Raw genomic sequence first — 21,265 nt, 5'->3', positions numbered from 1 at the left:
TATAGGAGCAAATCTTCATGACCTTGGGTTAAACAAAGCCTCCTAAGATGTGACACCAAAAGCACAAGTGACATAAGAAAAAATACGTTGGACAAAATTAAACACTAGTGAGCTTTAAAGGATACCATCAAGAAAGAAGGCAACCCACAGAGTGGGAGAAAATATTTGCAAATCATGTATCTGACAGGAAACTTGTATCTAGGCAATAGTAGGACTAGTAGAACTCTTACAACTCAATAATAAGACAAACAACCCAAATAAAAATGGGCAGAGGATCTGAATAGACATTTCTCCAAAGACGAGATACAAATGGAAAATAAGCACATGAAAAGATGCGCAACATCAGTCACCATCAATGCAAATCAAACCATAATGAGATGCCATTTCACATCCGTTGGAATGGTTATGATAAAACAGACGAACAGATAACGAGTGTTGGTGAAGATGCGGAGAAATTGAAACCCTCACACACTGCTGATAGGAACATAAAATGGTACCGCTGCCTTGGAAAAAGGTCTGTACGTTCCTCAAAAGGTTAAACAGAGTTACCAGATGATCCAGCAGTTCCACTCCTACGTATATATCCAAGAGAAATCCACACAAAAACTTGTACATAAGTGTTCATAGCAGCATTATTCATACTAGCCAAAAAAAGTGGGAAAAATCTAAATGTCCTTCAACTAGTGAATGGATAAATAAAATGTGGTTTATCCATACAATGGACAATTATTCCGCAATGAAAAGGAATGAAGTACTGCTAGATGCTACAACGTGAGTGAACGTTGAAAACATTATGCTAAGAGAAAGAAGCCAGACACAAAAGACATGGAATTGTATGATTCCGTGTATAGGAAATGTCCAGAATAAGCTAAACTTTGGAGACAGAAAGTAAATTAGTGGTTGCCACGGGGTTGGAGGGAAGGGGGAGTGACTGCTAATGGGTACAGCGTTTCTTTTTGGGGTGATGAAAATGTTCTAAAGTTGGTTGTGGCGATGGTTGCACAACTGTATGAATATACTAAAAGCTATCAAACTGTACACTTTCACTTGGTGAATTTTATGGTTTGTGAATTATATCTCAATAAAGCTATTATGTATTTAGAAGAAAAAAAAGGAAAATGCATGAGAGAAGCACCTGACCCAGACTCACATTCATTCAGCCATAATTCATTAAGCATCTGTGTGTCCCGCCAGGTGGTTAAGCATCAGCCTGCTGCACATTTTCTCTCTGTGCTGAGTGAACAGTAAGGGGAAGGGCTTTGGGGTGGGGCTCTGCTTTATCCCCAGTGCCCACTGGTGCTTATCAAAGGAACTTGAAAATTGCTTTGGGGTAGTTACTAAGCACATCTCTTCCTTGTATTTCCAGACATCCTCCGGGAATTCAACCCTTCCTTGATGGGCTTCTCTGTTGGCACTGGGAACGAAAACAGTCCTGGAGCCTTCCTAAACCAGGCCGTGGCAGGAGCCACAACTGAGTGAGCAGGGGAGCCCTGGGGGTGAAGAGCACAGATCCTCTGGGGACCTGGGGGGGAGGCTTGGCCTAGACAGGGGTGTATAGCTGAAGGCTGCGGGGTGGGGGGGGGGGGGTCCAGGGAGGGGTCTGAAGGTCAGAGGATGGACAGGGTGGGCTCTCTTGGGGGTGTCCCTTTCTGTGGGACACAGAAACCTGCTATCCCACGTCCATCCCTACCCCAGGAACTGGTCACAATTGATTGTGATACCAGGTGTCTGTTTTGAGCAAATTACCTTGCTTTGTCCAGGACTCTCGTGTCCATATAAGACAATGGCCATCAGAGGGCTCATCGGAGTCCCGGTTCTTATCACTGTGTTTGTTAATGCTCTCTTTTGTGTGCTCCTCTCCTTCCCTTCCTCAGACGTGCTTTTTGGGCAGCCTCTTCAGGCTCTAGACTTTGTGTCCTTCCTATGTCCTGGGAAGAGCATTGGTCCTGGGAGGGGAAGCCTTGAGCCTGAGTCCTGGCCCCCCGGCCTCATCTGAGCTTCACCTAGGAGATGGGGCTGGCTGCAAACCTCTGCCGCAGGGCGTGTGTGGGGCTCAGTCCTCTGCTGAATGTGAAGCCCTGGTGAGCTGTAAATGGCGCACACGTCTTGGGTTAGGATGGTGGTCCCAGCAACAAGGCAGCAGGGCTGCAAGACCCACCTGGGGAAAACTGTTACTGAGCCCAGGGACCACTGTGTCAGGTCTGTAGGCACTGAGTGGCAGGTCCCCGAGAGCAGGGTCGGCTCTCCTGGGTCCTACGGTTCCATTTCTCTCCACGATCCCAGAGCCTTGAGCGCTTCTGCGGGTTTGCTGCCCAGTCAGAGAACAGGTGAATGCCTTGCCCAATCTAGGAAAAATAAATGGAAAGACCTTTTCTGTTTCTTAATCCTAATTTCCTTCCAGAATAATCACAAACCTCACTTTACCATGTAGTTCCTGGGAATTCCTGTGCTTCCTAAATTCCCTGACATCATTTTTCTAGCTCTCAATACCATCCTGAGGCTACGAGCTGCCTGAGTAACTGTCTCATTTATTCATGACAGGAAAGGTGACAAATTATCCAAAGCAGAGATCATACAAAACCTAACAGATTTTATAACGAATTCCGTGGCTTCGTTTCCCTTTGTGGGGGAAGGGTGAAAGGCTGCCAATTTATTTCTTACAATTCTTTGCTAACTTTAATATTATCATAATTTGGCTTTTTTCCAAGCATATGTCAGCTGTTGGTATAAGAGGGGAGGCAGCTCTAAGCATGACTAGATCAGGAGGGCATCCAAGAAGGAGAGCGTAACCAAGTAACCAACATGGAGTGTGATCAATATGGCCCTGGACTTCTTCCCTGCTCTCTCCCAGGCCCTGGGGCCCTTTCGTGCAAGTCATCCATTGGTCCAAGCACGTCCTCTAGGGTTGTAGGGAAGAGTTAGGGATTAATATTCCCATTTTACTGATGAAGAAACTAGCACAAAGAGCTGAAGTGGCCTGAACAAATTCTTCATCTCAACCATGTGGTCTGCCTTCCTTGTGCCCTGCAGGCTTTACTCCAGGTCCAGTCATAACCCCTCACACATACACAGCAGTGTGCAATTTAGAAAGTAGCTTCGTGTTGATTATCCGTTGTGTATTCCGTACAATAACTGTGAGATGGACAACGCAGAGGGTCAGATACCCATGTTTTCTTAACGATGATATTGAGGCTCAGAGAGGTCGAATAATCATCCTGAAACTCTGGTCCATAGAAAGAGCAGCTGCCATGATAACTTCAGATTCACAGATGAGGAAACTGAGGTTCAAAGAGGTTAAGTGGCTTACCCAAAGTCCCCACCCAGGTTATCTGATACCTAGTCTACTATGACTAAGACCAGGTCAGTTGGGCTAATAGTTAAGAGAATGATAACTAATGTTTCCTGCTAGGCACTCTGCCAGGGACTCTATTGATGATGGTGGTGGTGGTGAGAATGGTAGAAATAATTCAAAGGATTATTTCTAACTGGATGCTTACCATATGCCAGGTACTGTTCTAAGTTTTTAACAAGCACCTTATTTAATCTACCCAACAACTCTATGAAGAAGGTATGCTTACCACACCCATTTTACAAAGGAAAAATCAGAGGATTTGCAAGTTACTTTGCCAAGGTCTCAGAGCTGATCAGTGGTGGAACTGGGATGAAACTCCTGCTCCTGAGCACCAGCAGTGGCTCTTACTACACAGGGCTGCTTTGCCCGTCTCATTTATGCTCCCACTGACCTTCTAAGCCAGGGGCGTCTATCTCTCTGTTTGCAGTCTTTTTAGGCTGAGAATTTAAGTCACATTCCCACAGTTAGAAAGAGGCAACTAAGTGTCGAACCCAGTGTGTCTGACTCAACCATGTCACCTTGAGAGTAAGGGGACCCTTGAGGCTGTGTTCATGGCACCTGCAGAAACAGCTCATGCTGAGGCATGAAACACACATGCAGACTTCTGTTTGCCCTGAGTGAGCCTGGCTTGGAAGAGCAAGAAAAGTATATCATCCAATATGCCGATCAGAAGACAATCCCACTGACAGTCACTTGGTCATGTGTGGAGCGCTCTGCCCTTCCCAAAGCAGCCGGGACGCCCCACCCGGTGGAGACTGAATGGGGAGGGAGCTCTGGGACAGGGCATGGTGTTCAGTCCCACTTTCCTGCTATATATTTGATTCCTACCCTCTCTGCTGAGTCCCCTCCCTGCCCCAGCTTCACAGTCCCTGCTCCTCACACGACTTCTTCCTGTGTGTGCCCGCAGGGGGTTACCTGCTCAGGCCAGAAGGCTGGTGGACCTGATGAAGAATGACATGGTGAGTCTGGGGGAGGTGCCACCTGGGACCACTTGAGGTAGACGCCCCAGAACAGGGAGTGGCCAGGAGAAATCCATGGAGACAGAGAGGGTCAGCTTTGTGGGGAGGACGGGGCCACATGCAAATCCAGAGAGTCCACCTTCAAAAAAAACAATAAATGAGGCCAGCCCTGTGGCCCAGTGGTTAAGTTTGCGCGCTCTGCTTAGGCGGCCCAGGTTCGCTGGGTCGGATCTTGGGCGCCAACCGAGCACCGCTCATCAAGCCGTGCTGAGGCGGTGTCCCACGTGGAAGAACTAGAATGACTTACAACTAGGTCATACAACTATATACTGTGGCTTTGAGGGGTGAGGGGGAAGAGGACGATTGGTAACAGATGTTAGCTCAGGGCAAATCTTCCTCACGAAAAAAAAACCACACACAAATGATTTAGCACCTACGACTGTGACCTATGACCTCAGAACCCCAAAACCAAAGAACGGAAAATAGTAATGTCCACTAGATCCTCTGGTGTGTGAAGATACATCCCTGCTAGTGTTCAGCATTTTGTATTTTCCTTGACCTGACTCTGGGGCAAGGCATTTACTTGTTTGTTTCCTTTTCATTTCAGAAGATAAATTTTCAGGAAGATTGGAAGATAATAACCTTGTTTATAGGAAGCAATGACCTCTGCGATTTCTGCAATGACCCGGTAGGTTTCCAGGCCCTTAACTCAAGACTCCCCCCAGGGAAGGATTTCCACCCCTGGTGCTGGAGCAGTACAGCTGGGTTGGGACTTGTGGTCTGGCCTAGATCCAGCCCAGGATTAACCCTGAGATGGAGAGGGCCTTCACTTCTGGAGAGAGATTCGATAGGACAAGCAGGACTGATTATGAGATTGATCCTGAATAAGTTTCCTATCAAGGGAGGCTGCCCATATCATTCTAGAAAGCAAGATAACATTCCAATGATCTAGAAAAGTCTGGCACATCTTCATAGATACTAAGTCAGCTCCTTTCTCCAGTGTTGAACTGGCTGTCTCTACCTTCATGCTGTCACTTGTAAAGGAAAGTGGATTTGCTAACGCAAGCACTTGAGCAAGGTTCAGAGCCAAGTCATTGGGGCTGATGGGGAACCCAAGAGCCAGGCTGCTGCCCTGTGGGTGTCGTGCGTCTTCCTGGAACCCCGGAATCTCTGAGTTGGAAGAAATCCCATGAGCCATACTGACCAGTCTCCCAGCCACGACAGGAATCCCTTCCATAGAACCCAGCTCTTGTCTTGAACATTCCCACCAATGGGCAGTTCTTTAATTTGCAAGGTAGACTTAATTAGTACTAGGAGCAGGTGCAAATTGTTTTGTGGTGTTTCTTTGTGTTAAGCCCAAATCTAGCTCCTTGTAACTCCTACCTCTTCTGCCTGTGCTGGGCGTACCTGCATCCCTTTTACATTCAATTCAGTTGACTTTAAAAATAATAGTTTTTAAAAAAAATTTTACAAGCAAGACACATAGGAAACACATCAACGTACAGAGGAAAAGATACTCTCTGTAATTACAACATCCAGAAATGCCACTGTAACATTTTGGTAAATGTCTCTCTAGCATTTTCTGTGACTATGGAGAAATGGCTTTATTATTTTCTAAAAGTAGCATCATTCTGAAATTATTGTTTGGTAACTTGCTTTTGTTCAATAGCAATATATTGAGAAGATATTCCCATGTCAATATTTATTCTTCTATAAAATAATTCTTAAAGATGGTATAAGCAGCCCATAATATAGATCCACCATAATTTACTTAACTGTTTCCAATTATTGGATACTTAGCTTACATTACTTCTAATTTTGCATATTATAAATAACATATAATAAATATAACTGGCTAAATATCCATCTTTATGTACATCCGTAATTGTTTCCTTGCATATATTCTAAGTAGAAACGTTTTTAAGCAAAAAATATGTACATTATGTATATGTACATATGTACATTAAAAAATAAAATGTTTTATTATGAAAATTTCTGAATATACTGAGAAATTGAAATAATTTTCAATTGGCATATGTATGTATATGCCCACATACCCACCACCTAGATTTCACTGTTGCTAACATTTCGCTCTATTACCTTAACACATATCTATCTGTCCATCCATCTTATTTTTTGGTGACTGCACATTTTTAATGCTTTTGCATATGGCAAATTGATCCCAGAATGTTTGTACTAATTATACTTACTTCCCCACACTCCAGCTGGCAATGTATGTTATCACTTGTTTTAATAGCTGCTAATCTGGTAAATGAAAAATTGTATCTTGTTTTCAAAATTGGCATTTATTTGATTACTAGGTAGGAATAAACTTTCATTTCCCTTGTTTAATGCTCAATTGAATTTTTCCTTTTACTAAATCCCATACTATGCCTATTGGCCATTTTCTGTTAAAGTGTTTATCTTTTTTTAAATTGATTTGTAAAAACCCCTTATATTAAGTATACTAACCCTTTGTCAAATATGTTGTCTATTTGTTGTTTTCCATTTAACATTGTTTACAGTGTTTTCTGATAAACAGAACATTTTTTATTTCTAGTATCATTTGCTGGCAAGTATTATATGCCAGGCACTGTGCTGGGAGCCAAGCAGACGAATGAAGCAGCTCTATCCTTAAGGAACTCCCAGTACCAGGGGAGGGAGGCACAGAGTCACCATAGCAGGATGAGAAAAACAGCGCGATGTGGTTCTAGTGATGCACATGGAAGAGAGGTCTGAAGTTAGAACTGCCATGGGAATTCAGAGTGGTGGGGGTGGGGGTGTCAGAGAGGTTTACACAGAGAGGAAGACTTTCCAATGGGACTTGAAGACAAGGACATCTGGCCGAAAGGGGGCCAGCAGAGTGAAGTTTAGGATGGGGCGCGTCTCATCTCCTTAAGTGATCTGATTGGGCTATGGGCCCTAGGCACTCAAGGCTCTAAACAGAAGGGATCAGGCCATAGGACCAGAAGATGTTCAGCTGCAGGAGATCTTAGAGGTCCACTGCTCCGACACTCCCTTTTAGAGGGGCCCAGAGATGTGATATGTCTTAGCTAAGGCCCTGCTTGTAGTTGATATGTAGTGAATCCAGAGCTTTCCATAGCTCCATGCAGAAGAAAGGGTGTTTTCCTGAGGGTTACAGCCAAGACAAGCCTGAGGACCGTGGGGTGGGTATGGAGGCTGAGGCCCCAAAGGCAAACCTATGTTTCAGTGTTGCCCACTCTGGCTGAAATACGGAAAGGAGGGCTCTCAAGGGAAGAAGCGACCGTGGTCTGCAGAGAGATTGGGTGATGAATGGTGTTAGACGTTTCCTCTTCTTGCAGGCCCGCTATTCTCTCCAGAACTTCACAGACAACATTGGGAAGGCTCTGGACATCCTCCATGCTGAGGTACGGAGGCAGGGTCACGCAGCCTCTGAGCAGATTAACTGAGTCCTTCTTGGGCCTCAGACCGAGCCTGGAGGTGGCTCTGGCTTTCTGCTGAGACCTCCCTGCAAGGTCCCATTTCCCTGGAGACCAGCACTGAACATGCTGTCAGTCCTGGTCCCAGTAGCCTGAACACATAGGGGTCAATGGGGAGCAGAGGGGAGGGAGGGATGAAGGAGGCGGATGGCGACAGATCAAGGCCGTAGGCCTGACATCCAGCCAGAGGAACTGGCCCAGATCCAGATAAGAGACTGGAGCTGCCCAGACTCTACCCTCTTGGGGACTGATCCTGCCTTTGCTCAGGTTCCTCGGGCATTTGTGAACCTGGTAAAGACGCTGCAGATTTTCAACCTGAGGGAGCTGTACCAGGAGAGTAGTGTCAGCTGCCCAAGGCTGATCCTCAGGTGAGGTGGAAGCTTCTCCCCTGTTCCTGAAAGGGCTACTATGGGACTCTTAGCAGAAAGTGACTCTGATTGGTTGGAAAACCCAGGCGGAAGTGGGAGGAGCGCTTAGACCGCCCCATTTTCTAATCTGACAAGGCCTAGCGGAGGGGACATCCAGGGTTTTTGTGACCCCAGTATAGGGTCACAGCTACCCTTCGAGTATGCATTCACAACCCAACCAAGCTTCTGTTGTCGTGGGGCCTGGGACACCCTTCAGTCCTCCAGGGAAGGAGGGGTAGAGCGTGAGGCACAGAGGGAACCTCTGTTTGGTGTGGGTGCTCCAGGCTGGACACTCACAAATGTAGGGCTGTTGTCACTTGCTGGAGGAGAGGGTGGCCAAGTCAGAATCACTGGGCCTAGAGGACAGATTCTTTCCCCAAGAACAGAGAACCCCAGTCCTGGGAAGTCCCCTGAGAGGCCTTCTTCATCCCCACCCCCAGAGCCACACCAAGGTGGCTCCCTCTCTCCCATTACACATCTCCATGGCCTTCAGGAATCAGATGTCCTTCTGACGCACGCAGGAACATTTCTCACGGCATTCTTTGCTGCAAGGCCTCCTCTGTGCCATTAGCCCAGGTCGAGGGGGCTGTGCCCACCCCCTCCCTGTCCCCCAGCTCTGTAGCTCTGTACAGACCCCACCACAGCCCTGAGCACATCAGGTAGCAATTATTCACGTGCCTCTCCACCATAGCCCTGAACTGAGTCACGCCAGCACAGCATAGGGGCCCAGCAGCTGTGTGCTGAGTTTTCATTCATTTGCTGAATGAATGGTTATCAAGGGTCAGAGTTGCTCTTGGAAATTAAGGGGTATCTTGGCTGCTCCCCTAAAGATCCATACCAAACCTCACCTGGGGGGCCCAGACTGCACAGGTCCCCTGGGGACAGCCTGAGGATGCTATGAGCAGAGGCAGGACGGCTGCTGGATGACACATACCTGTTGACGCAGCTGGTGTCGGGCACGCTATTTTCAGCTGCTGACTCAGCCTGTGGCTCCCACTTTCTCCAGTCACTGGGCCACATGGGGGTTCAGGGTATTCATTCCACTTCGGAGCAGTTCACTCAAAAGCCTCTTGCTGCCGATCACTTCAGGGTTTTTAGACAATTAAGCTAAAGGTTTAGAGTAGGTATTTGCCAGGTCTGTTTTCAGATCTGAAATGGTCAAGTCACTGCCCAGCTAGGCAGACTCAGGGTCGCCTTGTCCTGCTGCCTCTCTGCTGCTCTGCACTCCTCACCTCTCTGCTTCTGTCTCAGTGGTCGTGGTTTCCTTGATAGTGCTGAGGCTACACTGGGCCATCCACACTGTTACCATCTCATGCCCCTGGACAAAAAGCCCGGTCTACAAGATGCCCAGCCAGGGCAGAGACACAGACTGGACAGAAATAGGGATTCAGAGCTCAGGTTCAGACAGACAGACTCAGTTGAAGTCCTGGCTCCATACTCAGCATTCATGTGACCTTGAGAAGCTGCTTAACCATGCTGGACCTCAGCTTTCTCATCCATAAAATGGAGATAACGATCATACAACTTCTAGAATAGCTGAGGACTGAACAGATTAATACCATAAAGCTCTTGGCACAGAAAATGTTCACTATGCGTCAGCCGTTATTATTGTTGTCACCATTGTGATGTAGAAGGAGATGTGCCATAACTGTGCAGTATCGTCCTCAGAAAGTCAGAAGGTAACTCAGCTCCGTAAGTCACTCCTGCAGATGTCAGAAGACGTAGCTATATCATTTTCATGAGCAAATCCAGGTCTGGGAAATTTTCTTTGGCTTCGTGTGGTACCGTCGACAGGCTAGCCAGCCAGGGCCCCCTGCAGCCCAGACTTCTGATTCCTCCAAGTCAAATATCTTCTGAACCTCGAGCTGACGTTTCTGCAGCATGCGTTCAGATGGTGATTTGGGTGGCGTGGGGGGCATGTCTTTGGTTTGGTCTACAGGTCTCTGTGCCCCTGTGTCCTGAAGTTTGACGACAACTCCACAGAACTTGCCTCCCTCGTGGAACTGAATAAGAAGTATCAGGTAAGCGGGCAGGTCCTCAGATCGCACGGGAACTGCTGTGTGGTTTGATTGTTCTGGTGGGAAATGAGTACGTGCTCACGTTATTTTGACCCGGACTGGGGGTGAGGTTGCCACTGACCAGTTTGCAGATTTAAAGCCACGCTTCGAGGCAGCAGGGACCGTGGTTCAATTTATTTGAATCAGGCTGTAGCGCCAAGGCGCTAAACACACTTCACCACGTCTCAGTTCCTGGCCTCACACAGAAACAAATATGTCCAGTTGTCCATAGGGAGTGTGATCGGCTTCCAGCTCCCAGGTGGGAAAGCCTGTCCACCCAAGAGGGTCTGGAGGATTCAGTGAGATAACCTGCATTCCCTCTGCCCTACCCCCAGGGGAATGGGTGTTACTGGGGAGCACAGGAAGAGAGAAAGTCAGCGGATGATCTCTAGACAGCTGTGGGTTATTCATTTTAGGACTTTCCCCGTCAAATCTTTGCCGAGAGCAGCTGACTCCCTTGACTATCTTGAGTGTCCCCCACATAACTGTCTGGTCACTGGAGAGGACGGTGGTAGTCTTCCAGCTCTCCTGGAGTGGGTTGCAAACAGTTTCCAGGGTGGGTCCATGCTTCAAGCCCATGGAGTCCTTGGAGTGGAACCGCTTCCCTGAAGACACTTTCCAGGCAGCCCTAGCTGCCAGGGTATCAGGGCTCAGGGGAATGGAATCCTCAGACCCCATTGCCCAGCCCTCTGGGGACTCCCCTGCTGCACTTCCTTCTGCTGTGAGCAGGCGCCTGTGTCTCCAGGCCCCTACGCAGGGAAGGAAGGAAGCCGAGGTTATGGCCGTGAGAGCAAACCTGTTCCAGGTGAGCTTCTTGGGTGCAAGTAACAAAAGCTTATGCAATTCTTGTTAGTGTAAGCCAATTTGTTATTTAAGCAGACTATCTGGAAGAGCTGGAAAGCTGGGGTCAGAGGCCAACCCTCCAGAAATTGTGGAATCATGGAATTCTAGGGGGCCAAGCCATAAGAATTAAAATCAGGCCAAAGAACTAGTCCAGTGGAGACACCGTGGACACCGCTGTCACTGCTGCTTCTAGGAACTGGATGCAGTTCTCACCCTCAGCAGAATGGATTCTGTGCCATCCCTCCATCTTTCTAACACTAGCTTCCAACCCAAAGCCTGAGGTGGGAGCATCAATTGGGAGACCCTTGGGCATGTGCCCATGCCCCAGCTGTGAGGGGCATTGGGAAAGCCGGCATTTGTCTTTCTCACCTTCTATAGTGGGAGGCAGGCTGCTCTTCATACAGTGGAGTTTTTTGAACATAGGAGGTGTGTTCGGATGCTGGGCAGCCAAAAAGAAGAATTATTCACCAAAATTGCCTTTCCCAACCTCTCTAGATTGGCCAGCTCTTCCCAGGCCTGATCTTGACAGCCTGATCTGGCGTACTGGAGAAGCTCACAGCCCAGCTACGTGAGGCCATCAAGCCCTCTCTCAGAATGCTCTCGCCCTTCTTCCTGTAAAAGCTGTGCTTCCTATCACTCTCCCTGGAGATGGTCATTGCAATTAATAACCACCATGTGCCAGGCATTCTAGACACTATTTCTTTCATTTCTCAAGAGGTGCCTGGTGCTGCTGTGAGCCATTGTGGCTGATCCACAGAGTAACCAGTAGCATTGGAAGGGATTTGAGGGACAGTCCGGGCCTTGCTGAACATCCTCCATTTACAGATGAGGAAATAGAGGTCCAGAGAGGGAAAGCATCTTGCTGAAAGTCACACAACTAGTTACTGGTATTGCACCTTCTGCCTTACTCAAGGCTCTGCCTGTAACTGGAGGAGACTCTCCTGGGAGGTCAGAGGTGAGCATCCCCAGTATAGGGGCTCTCTTTCTGGCTGACCCTGGGAAAAAAATGCATGGTGTCTTCTGAAGTGACCACACTCATGTTCCCGGCTATGTAAGCCTGAGCTCGCTCTCCAGCCAGGGTCCTGGCCCCGAATGGTGGAAATGTGGCAAACAGTGAAATGGCAGAGGTGGCAGAAGTGGGAGCCAGACCTGAGATAACTGGTCTCCTGGAACTGAGCCCAAGTGTGAGCTGTGAGAGCGCCAGCTCTGTGACCCTCCTAAACAGATCTGAGAGTCTCAAAGAAGTGTGCGTGCACAGGAGCACGTGCTCACACACTCACATACACACACACACGATGCACCGGCGATGTAAATAGCTGTTCATTCACCATTGAGTTTATGAACAAATGTAAGACAGAAATAAATTAATGTAAGGATTACCCCAAAAGTCACTTAATAAAATACTTAACCCCCTAACCCTGTCTTTAATCAGAAATTTTAAAAGGGGATCAAGCTGATGGACTTAGGTTTTTCCTCACCTTCCCCGTTTCCACAGCCTGGGTCAAAGATGTGCAATTGCAGCAGAGGGTGGGGACAGGGGTAGAGATAAAGGCTGATCTAAAAAGGTACCAGCTGGCTCCTATCAGTTGAGATTTGCTGCACAGATTTCACTCAGAGGTCAGACTGTTTAATTCTGTGGAGGAGGAAGAGGTCGCACAGAGACTGAGCAGATGCAGACAGCCCCTGAGCCTGTCCCTTTTCCTCCTGCAGGAGGGGACTCATGAGCTGGTGGAGAGTGGGCGATACGACACGAGGGAAGATTTTACAGTGGTCGTGCAGCCGTTCTTTGAAAAAGTGGACATGCCAAAGACCTCGGTAAGGAAAGCAAGCATCGCAGAGAAGTGGGAGCCACAGATCGGGCCCAGCTGTTTCTGGGCGACACTTGTGTGGTCCCACGTCTCTAACATGGCCCCTCTTCTCTGCCCTGTGACCAGGAGGGGTTGCCTGACAGCTCTTTCTTCGCTCCTGACTGTTTCCACTTCAGTAGCAAGGCTCATGCCCATGCAGCCAGTGCTCTCTGGAATAACATGGTAAGATGACTGAAAGAGACATCATTCTCCCTCTGATAAGAGAAACTCTGGAAAGCTTTCGGGGGCCCTCAGAAGCCCACTGCTCAGGCTGTGTGATCCCCAGCACCCCAGCACTGCAGTGATAGGTCCATTTCCTTTGTCCCTCCCTCCCGTCTTTAGCCCTGACCTACGTCCTGACTTTTCCATTCTCACCACCTCTTTCTCACTCCCCATGTTCCTGCTTCTTGGTTTAGCTGGAACCCGTCGGCCAGAAGACAACACAGCATAATTTTGAAAGCAAGATCAATATCGCATGTCCAAACCAGGTAGAGTGAAAAGCACATCCGTGCAACGGGTCTATCTAAAGCATCTTTTCCAGCCTTTTAAAGGTTCTCATTAAGGCTTCTCAGTTCATTTCATCACAGGTTCTCACTCCCACCCCCAGCTGTGTTCACCTACCCATCCATTCCAGACTCTGCTTAACCATCCACAGTACCCTGTCTGGTTGGACTACGGGGGATGACAGCCCCCCAGTGGCCAAGAGGCCCTAGAATCCCAAGTCTGGGCTGCACACAGCTCTTTCCAGCTGGGAAGAGGGACATGGCAGCACCATCCAGCTCTCATTGTGAAGGCTAGGGGCAGGGAGAATGTCAAGGGCAGGATGGGACAGGAGGACACCCCATCTTCATGTAGTCATTGCTTCCATGGCAGGATGGGTACAGCGAGGAACTGAGACCTGGAATAATACCTGCCAGGATGGAGGTGGAGGGGGGTCAATTGGAACCTGGAGCTAGGAAAGCAGACGTCAGCTGCGAAGGCAAATCAGAACAAGACCCTCGTGTTCACTCAAAAATTGTCAGAAAGATTCTTGGACCTCTGCAAATTCCTCTGTATTTCTAGAGGGGTCCAGGCCTGTGACCGGGAAACACTAAGCCGGGGCGTGCTTGGGGCAGGACCTCAAAGCAGCTGACTCTTCTTGCCTGAGCCGGAAGGGGCCCGGGCTGCTGCAGAGTGGGAGTGGCGTGCAGTTCTGAGAGAGTCTAAGGAGTAGGGGACACGGACTTGTATCAGCAGAAAGTGGTGCTCCATTGGGAGGGGGCAAGGTTGAGAAAGAGAGGTGACACAGCCAGCTGGGTGGGAGGCGGAGAGCAGACGTGCTCGTTCCTGGGAGCCTCTGCAGGGTTTATTGCAGAGAAGGCCACAGTGCATGCTGGGAGGGAACCCACAGTGGTCACCCTGGAAGGGAGGGGCTTGTGAACGTGGAGCAGGGGAGGCTGAAAGTGTGGAAAGTGTTTATACCGAGGGCAGCCCTTCTGGGGGGTTGGAGTGGAGAGCAGTGCAGGAAGCAAGCTGACTTTGCTGTGCTTGCACACCCCACTCTTCCCACAGGTCTGGCCATTTCTGAGCACCTACAAGAACAGCGTGCAGGTACCTACTTGTTGCTTCCTTTCGGCTCAGCAGCCAATGGAGTGGGCAGCCCCTGAGCTGGGATTGGCCCAAAAGGGCGGGGTGGGAATCTGGGCAAGAGTTCCCCATGGGCAGCCACGGGGGATTCACACTCTTTATAAAGTCCCAGACAGCGAGGATGTCAGAGTAAGCTCCACTGGTAACCAGCCAGATACAGGGCCGGCCAGTCAAATCTCAGCCTCTTCAAAGACTAAATGCAGGGGCCGGCTCCGTGGCCAAGTGGTTAAGTTCGCGCGCTCCGCTGCGGCGGCCCAGGGTTCAGATCCTGGGCGCGGACATGGCACTGCTCGTCAGGCCACGTTGAGACGGTGTCCCACATCCCACAACTAGAAGGACGTGCAACTAAGATATACAACTGTGTACAGGGGGGGTTTGGGGAGATAAAAGCAGAAAAAAAAAAGAAAAGATTAGCAACAGTTGTTAGCCCAGGTGCCAATCTTTAAAAAAAAAAAAGACTAAATGCAGATAACCATCCTCCTCATAAAGCTGCTGCAGAAGCCGGGGGCGGGGGGTTGTCATTTTGTTGATGCCCTGATTCTTGCACTGGATGGTGGAGGAGTCTGAACTAGGTTAGAGGATGTCAACCTGGCCGATATTCAGAATCACCTCGGGGGCCTTCTTCAAAGGCTCTTCAAGGCCCCTCCGCAGGGTGAGCCCAGGAGTCTGTGCATTAAAGCTCTCTGAGTGAGTCTGATGCTCAGCCACTCTCTCTGGTCCCTTCACCTCTGAGATTCTGGGATTCATTCTACGCCCTCAGGATCATGGGAGCCAGCTGTCGTGCAGGGACACAGCTCCTTCTCCCTCGACGCCCACCTCAGGTAAGCCCCCGAGGACCTACCAGGATCCAGGGTCCCACCACAAGGACTTACAGGCCAGTGAGTGCCCTGACGAGGTTTTTCATGTGTAACTAAATGACACAGGTATGGCCAGTGCTTGCTTCCTGCCTTGGTGGTCGCCTGTGACAAGCCCCTGCTCTGTCCCCCTCCACGCTGTAGTGACATCTTACCCAGCAGGACCCAAGGTGGCCTGGCCAGGAACTGTGTGCTGTCCTCCCACTTCAGCCCGTTAAAGGGAACACAAGTGGAGGAGCCCTATGAGCTCCCCGCTCAGTGGCCCAGCCCTGTGGTGTGACCTCAGGGAGGCCGAGAGGTGGGAGGGAGGGTTCAGGGAGGCCCAAGAGGGAGCCAACTCTGTGGGTTGTCCTGTGGCCCCAGATTCTGCAATCACTGCCACCTGCAGTAGGGCTCGAAAGTTCCCTGGAGTCTTCAGAAGAGATGTGGGGGCAGGGAAAGGCCCGACATGATTATTTCTCAGATTCTTGGTGGAAATCCAGAACCCAGCTTTAAATGGGCTGTGCATCATCGCAGATGGTTTAGTGCCCCCGCTCATGCACTCAGGTCACAGATGGCATCCCAGGTGGCCACCGGCACTAAGGTGGTGGGACTCCACTCTCCCCTCTCTACCATCCATCCATTCCTCCCCTCTTCTTCCTCTCCCTCAGCACCTCTCCTCTTTCTTCCTTCCTGGGGACTCAAGTGTGTCCATTGTCTTTCCAGTACACTCCCTGAGACCTGCAGATATCCAAGTTGTGGCTGCTCTGGGGGATTCTCTGACTGTAAGGACTCTTGGGCCCCAGGTGGGATGGGGGTGGCGGTGAGTTCCAGGTCCCAGCCTCCTAACTCCAGGGCCTGCACTCCTGACCTCTGCTTTATCCCCTCTCCATCCTGATTCTGTCAGTCCGAGAGCTTGCCATCATTTGCTTTTGCAGCCACTTTCTCCATCAGGTGTGCAAGGGGAGATCTTTTTCAGGAGTGAACTGAATCATCTCACATATTGGAGGCTTTGAACATCTAACAAAACTTTCCTAACAGTTGCAAAAATATGTCATGTTGACCCCAAAAGTCTTCGAAACATCCCTGTGTAGGTGCTCTTCTCTCTTTGGATAATGCTCTATGAGCAGCTCAGACCCTCACGTCTGTTTCCTCTTGCATCTGCACGGGAAGCAGCAAAGATTCCACAGTTGTGGCTAACGCTCTGCTCCTAAGTTCCAAGAAATATGGCCTTTTACCCCCCAGATCGCCAAGGCCATGAGATTGCCTTACAGAATGTCCCAGAGAGAAAGAGGAGAAATGTGACGTTTATGAGAAATCTGTCCACTGCAGTCCACTCACATCTATCCGCTCTTTCTTTGTGCTCAGAAAGAACTTAAGAGCACAATGCTAGTAGTGAGAATATAACAGTGTCGCACGTTTGCAAAGCACTGTAGAGTTTTCAAAATGGTTTTTACAACTATGATCCAATTTGGTCATCACAACAATCCTGTGAGATACGCAGGGCGTGGCCTCAGTTCAGCAGGGAAGCCGCCGAGCTTGGAGAGGGCACGCAGCTGAGAAGGAGTGTCTCGGAAGGCCAGCCCAGGGCCTTCTGCCTCCGGATTCAGCATGCCTCTCGTGCGGCGCTGAGGGTGGGGAGCCTGCACAGCCTCCCTTTTCTCTGACTTGCTGATTTTCCTCTGGATTTTGGTGTGTTTTCAAAGGCTGGCAATGGAATTGGCTCCAAACCAAACGACCTTCCTGACGTCACCACTCAGTATCGGGGGCTGTCATATAGGTAATGTTAACCCTTGACCCCCTCCCCCTGCAGGCTCACCCATGGAGATTGGGTGGGGGATTGTCTCCTACAAATGCGTAGGTACCAAAGGAGCAAGGAGCAGGCCTTGAAGGGGCTTTCAGAAGGAAAATTTATATGTTCCGGCAAGATATGACAATATGGTGAATAGATAGGATATTTTACTGTTGACAACCCTTTTCTTTTTTTTCAATTGTGCAGAAAAGCAAACCAGGGTTCTTATCAGACTCCTGGGTCAACAAATCCAATGTGAAGTGCACCCGAAAATCACCAAATCTCTGAGTCTTCGTCTGCCCGTGTGCTTGTATCTGTGTACATGTAGATGCTCCTACATCTGTTTACTATCTGTATTTATTCATGTCGTTCTGTAGTCACACCTCTGCCTTTATGTATATGTTGACATCTGTCCAGAAAACTCCGAAATGCAACACACACTTCAGGGGGAAACAACCAAGATAAAAATCACAGCCAGCAGGCATTGCTAAGCTCTCTCATGTGGCGACTTGGTCCTAGGCGTTGGGGCCGGTGGATGAGAGGGATGTATGGGGAGCACAGGCAAATGCTTCTGCTCAACTGGGAAGTGCTACTTAAAAATCAAAGATGCCCGAGTGCTGCAGGAATATAGAAGAGGGAGGAGCCAACCCTGCCAGCAGGGACAGGAGGGCCTCCCAGAGAAGGGGGTACCCCAGTTACGTCTTGACAAATTAGCAATTAGATAGCCAAGAATAGGCAGCCCAGACTTGGAAGTAGAAAGCTCTCGGTGTGTCAGGTGAGTGGGTAGATGTGGGTTTTCTTAAGTTTCTTTCTTTCCTAATAAAGTTGGTGTTAATATATGCTTCACAGTCATTGGCGATTAGCTCAGAATTCAAAACAACTAGAACAAAGCCAGCCACCAGAGGGCAGAGTGCTAATGAGAAGTTGGGTGGCCCAATGAGGCCTTGCCCTCTCCCTTTTCTTCACAGTGAATTCAGATGAAATGTCTCTTCCAAGAAAGTGAGAGGGAACAATGTAGGGACGGTTCTGGGGTCAACCCTGAGGAGAGTCCCAGAGAGAAAGGCTTCCCCGGCTGGCAGAGAGGCGTCCCCACCCAGCCTTCGCTGTCCCGGGAGAGGACCCAGGGTATGGGCAGCACGAGGACAGTACCCACTGAGAGCTGAGGGGAACGCCTCCCAGGTCCCCCACTCCCCCAGGCCTCCCCCTTCCCTCAGCCAGGCAAGTGTCTCTAAGTGGCTGTGAGGGAAACAGAGCATCGCTTCCTGACCACTCTGCCCCACTGAGGCTTCGAGCAAAAGAAAAGCCAGAGGGAGAGAAAGCAGACTTATTACAATCAAGAAAAAGCCTGAGGTGGAGGCAGCCGCACTTAGTCTCAGCTAAAGAAGGTGGTGGCCTCCTATGACAGAGTGGGAAACGGAAAATAAAGTAGACAAGCCAGCCCACGGATGAGAGATGAGCTGCTCCTGGCGCTGCAGTCCGGGGCTGTGCGGTGTAATGCGCCCAGCTTCACGAACAGTTCAACCCGACAGGTTCCTGGTATCCAGATCTGAACGGGCAATCTTCTGCTCACCCTTCTCTCTGCAGCAATGGAAACCTTGAGCCATTGCTGTTTCTCCTACAAGTAAGGTCCAGTAAGACCGAATGTTTCAATCTTTTAGTTCTAATTCCAAAGCTTTGTATATTCAATGGCTGCTGTCCCTTTAAACCCTTTATTCTAAATGTTTCAATACTTGTCCCAAGACCCACCTGTATGGAAGATGGAAGTTCTGGGTCAGAGTCTGAGAGACAGTTTCCCATTTGGTGGAATAGACAGACTAGTGTTTCCCAAAGTGTGTCCCATAGAACACTAGCCCCAGACATGTTCCTGAAGAGGGTAAAATTCTTTGTATTTGGGGGGAAACATTACCTACCATGTCTTTTCTCTGGGGAATTCATGCGCATGTTAGCGTGTTAAAGAGGCTGAAGCCCTACAATGAAGAAATCTGTTTAAACCATATCTGTTTAATCCAGTGTTTCCCTTAATCCCAGAACTCCCTCTTTGTTCCTAATACCTATTAGCATCCCCTAGAAAATGGCATGTAGTAGACTGATCTGAGAAAAGCAGTTTTCTGAAGCCGTTAAAGCTTCTGGATTGGAAATACTAGGCAATTAATGATTTTGGTAAATTCAGAATGCAATTTGAGCCTCTTCCTCCAAGGAAACAGGAAGTGGAGGGAGAGGACCTCAAACAGTCGGATGGGGGAGGGAGTAGGCCCAGAATTCTTGGGAGGTGGGTGGCCGTGAGCAGGACCTGCAGAAGGAGGTTTGGCTGCAAATGTTTCTGAGGCCTCTTGGCCTGTGAGGATCGTGTGCCAGTGGAAGGTTTCAGCTTTGGCCAGCTTAAGAGCGTGGCAGGCCCAGGGGTCCTTAGTGTGTTGCTTCTTCTTCAGTTGAAATAAGTGTGCTTGTTTGGCATCATTCAAAGGACCAAAATAAAATTTACATACCAAAAAAATGCATTTCTTTGTGTTATTCGCTAGGAGTGCAATCTCACATTACCAAAACTCCTTCAACAAGTGTTGTTGAGCATCTACTCTGTATTTCTCTGTGCATTGTGGATGACAACAGGTGACAGCCTTTGAGCTCATGGTGTAGTATGAATTACATTAATCTGAAGGGTCTCATGTAAATTAGATGTTCCATATGGATCTGTTTTCTAACACATTTCATGTAGTTCTGATCAAAACAAGAACTTAAATATTTTTGTTCCCTTTATATTTATTTGTATAATTCTCTCTTTTTTCCTGGAATTATTCACTTAAAATGGGTTCAGAGAGAGATGTCTGTAGACTATTGGTTTAATCAGCCACCACACAGGTTTTAGAACAAAAATACTTTTTTCCTTTTTCTTTTTGAGGAAGATTAACCCTGAGCTAACATTCGCCACCTATCCTCCTCTTTTTTGCTGAGGAAGATTGGCCTTGAGCTAACATCTGTGCCCGTCTTCCTCTACTTTATATGTGAGACACCTGCCACAGCATGGCTTGACAAGCGATGCATAGGTCTATGCCCAGGATCCCAACCGGCAAACCCTGGGCCACCAAAGCATAGTGCGTATCATTAACCACTATGCCACAGGGCCGGCATCTAGAACAAAGATACTTTTAGAGGAGAAATCACAGTAGAAAGTACTTGATGTGCGTAAGTGTGTGTTTATGTATATCTCTATATGTTTATTGAAGGAGGAAAGGAGGCAGAGTTAGAACACAGTGATTGGATTTATAATTTCCTTTCAAGTATAAAGTGTTGATTAAATGCTTTTAGTCCAAAGAAAGAAGGATCAGGAAGCAGCTAAAGCAGCAGCTTCGTGCAGAGTTGGAAAAGAGTCGTAAGCTCGCACAAATGCCGCACCACCAGCCCAGTTAGGTTCAGACCTCTGATGGGAGGTTGGGGAGAGAGACCAGGGTGAGGAAGTGAGGCAGGCTCACCCGGTGTCCTCTCGCCGCTGCTGAGCCTGGGACGGAAGCCCTTGACCACTCTAGTATGAAATAGTCACCTTCATTCCAAGCATTCCCTGGAGTGAAGAACAGCCCTGACTTTGATCCAGGCCTGCCCTCTGGAAGTCTCTATGTCCTGGAGGGTGAATGCTAACGCTGCGTTCTCAAAATCTGTTGGCCTGGAGTAAAATGCTGGCATGGGGGCGGGAAGTACAGAAAAAACATCAGTAAATACAGTTTACCTGAACACTGGACTTTATTAAAGCAGAAATACTGCTCTCCTCGTCTCCCACAGGTATTCAATTCAATGCACGAACGTAAATGAACTCTTGAGTGTGTCTTGACGTTAGATTGAGGGCCGTAAAACTAGATTAGATTAGATGAAGTTAGGGCGTGGAAGGCAGTGAGAGGCCACCCCTGAACCTTCCAGGGGAACTGACCTCACCGCTGGGCAGAGAAGAGCTTATCCATTTTCTAAAGGTTTCGGGCTCCAGCTGGTTTTTAGTTACCTTTCTGGGTTTTAGTTTCCTTTAGAAAGTTAACTGACCGCTCTGCCCCTCAGCTTCCTTCTCTGTGAGATGGAGATAGGTGCATCAACGTCGTACGCTTGTT

General features: G+C 48.8%; 1 protein-coding gene across 1 annotated transcript in view; it reads left to right on the top strand.

The window, feature by feature from the left end:
* Window positions 1-21,265, top strand: part of PLB1 (phospholipase B1) — a 126,983-nt gene that overhangs the window by 66,122 nt on the left and 39,596 nt on the right. Inside the window, exons 22-34 of the mRNA XM_008517767.2 lie at window positions 1,367-1,475; window positions 4,260-4,311; window positions 4,919-4,999; window positions 7,635-7,700; window positions 8,040-8,140; window positions 10,119-10,200; window positions 12,790-12,894; window positions 13,014-13,109; window positions 13,343-13,414; window positions 14,478-14,516; window positions 15,313-15,373; window positions 16,112-16,170; window positions 17,092-17,165. Coding sequence (XP_008515989.2) covers window positions 1,367-1,475; window positions 4,260-4,311; window positions 4,919-4,999; window positions 7,635-7,700; window positions 8,040-8,140; window positions 10,119-10,200; window positions 12,790-12,894; window positions 13,014-13,109; window positions 13,343-13,414; window positions 14,478-14,516; window positions 15,313-15,373; window positions 16,112-16,170; window positions 17,092-17,165 — 997 coding nt within the window. The remainder of the gene's footprint in view (window positions 1-1,366; window positions 1,476-4,259; window positions 4,312-4,918; window positions 5,000-7,634; window positions 7,701-8,039; window positions 8,141-10,118; window positions 10,201-12,789; window positions 12,895-13,013; window positions 13,110-13,342; window positions 13,415-14,477; window positions 14,517-15,312; window positions 15,374-16,111; window positions 16,171-17,091; window positions 17,166-21,265) is intronic.

Source organism: Equus przewalskii, chromosome 14, assembly GCF_037783145.1.
Source record: "Equus przewalskii isolate Varuska chromosome 14, EquPr2, whole genome shotgun sequence".
NCBI lineage: Eukaryota > Metazoa > Chordata > Mammalia > Perissodactyla > Equidae > Equus > Equus przewalskii.
Note: the sequence above shows the minus strand (reverse complement) of the source record. Positions and strands in the feature narration are given on the sequence as shown.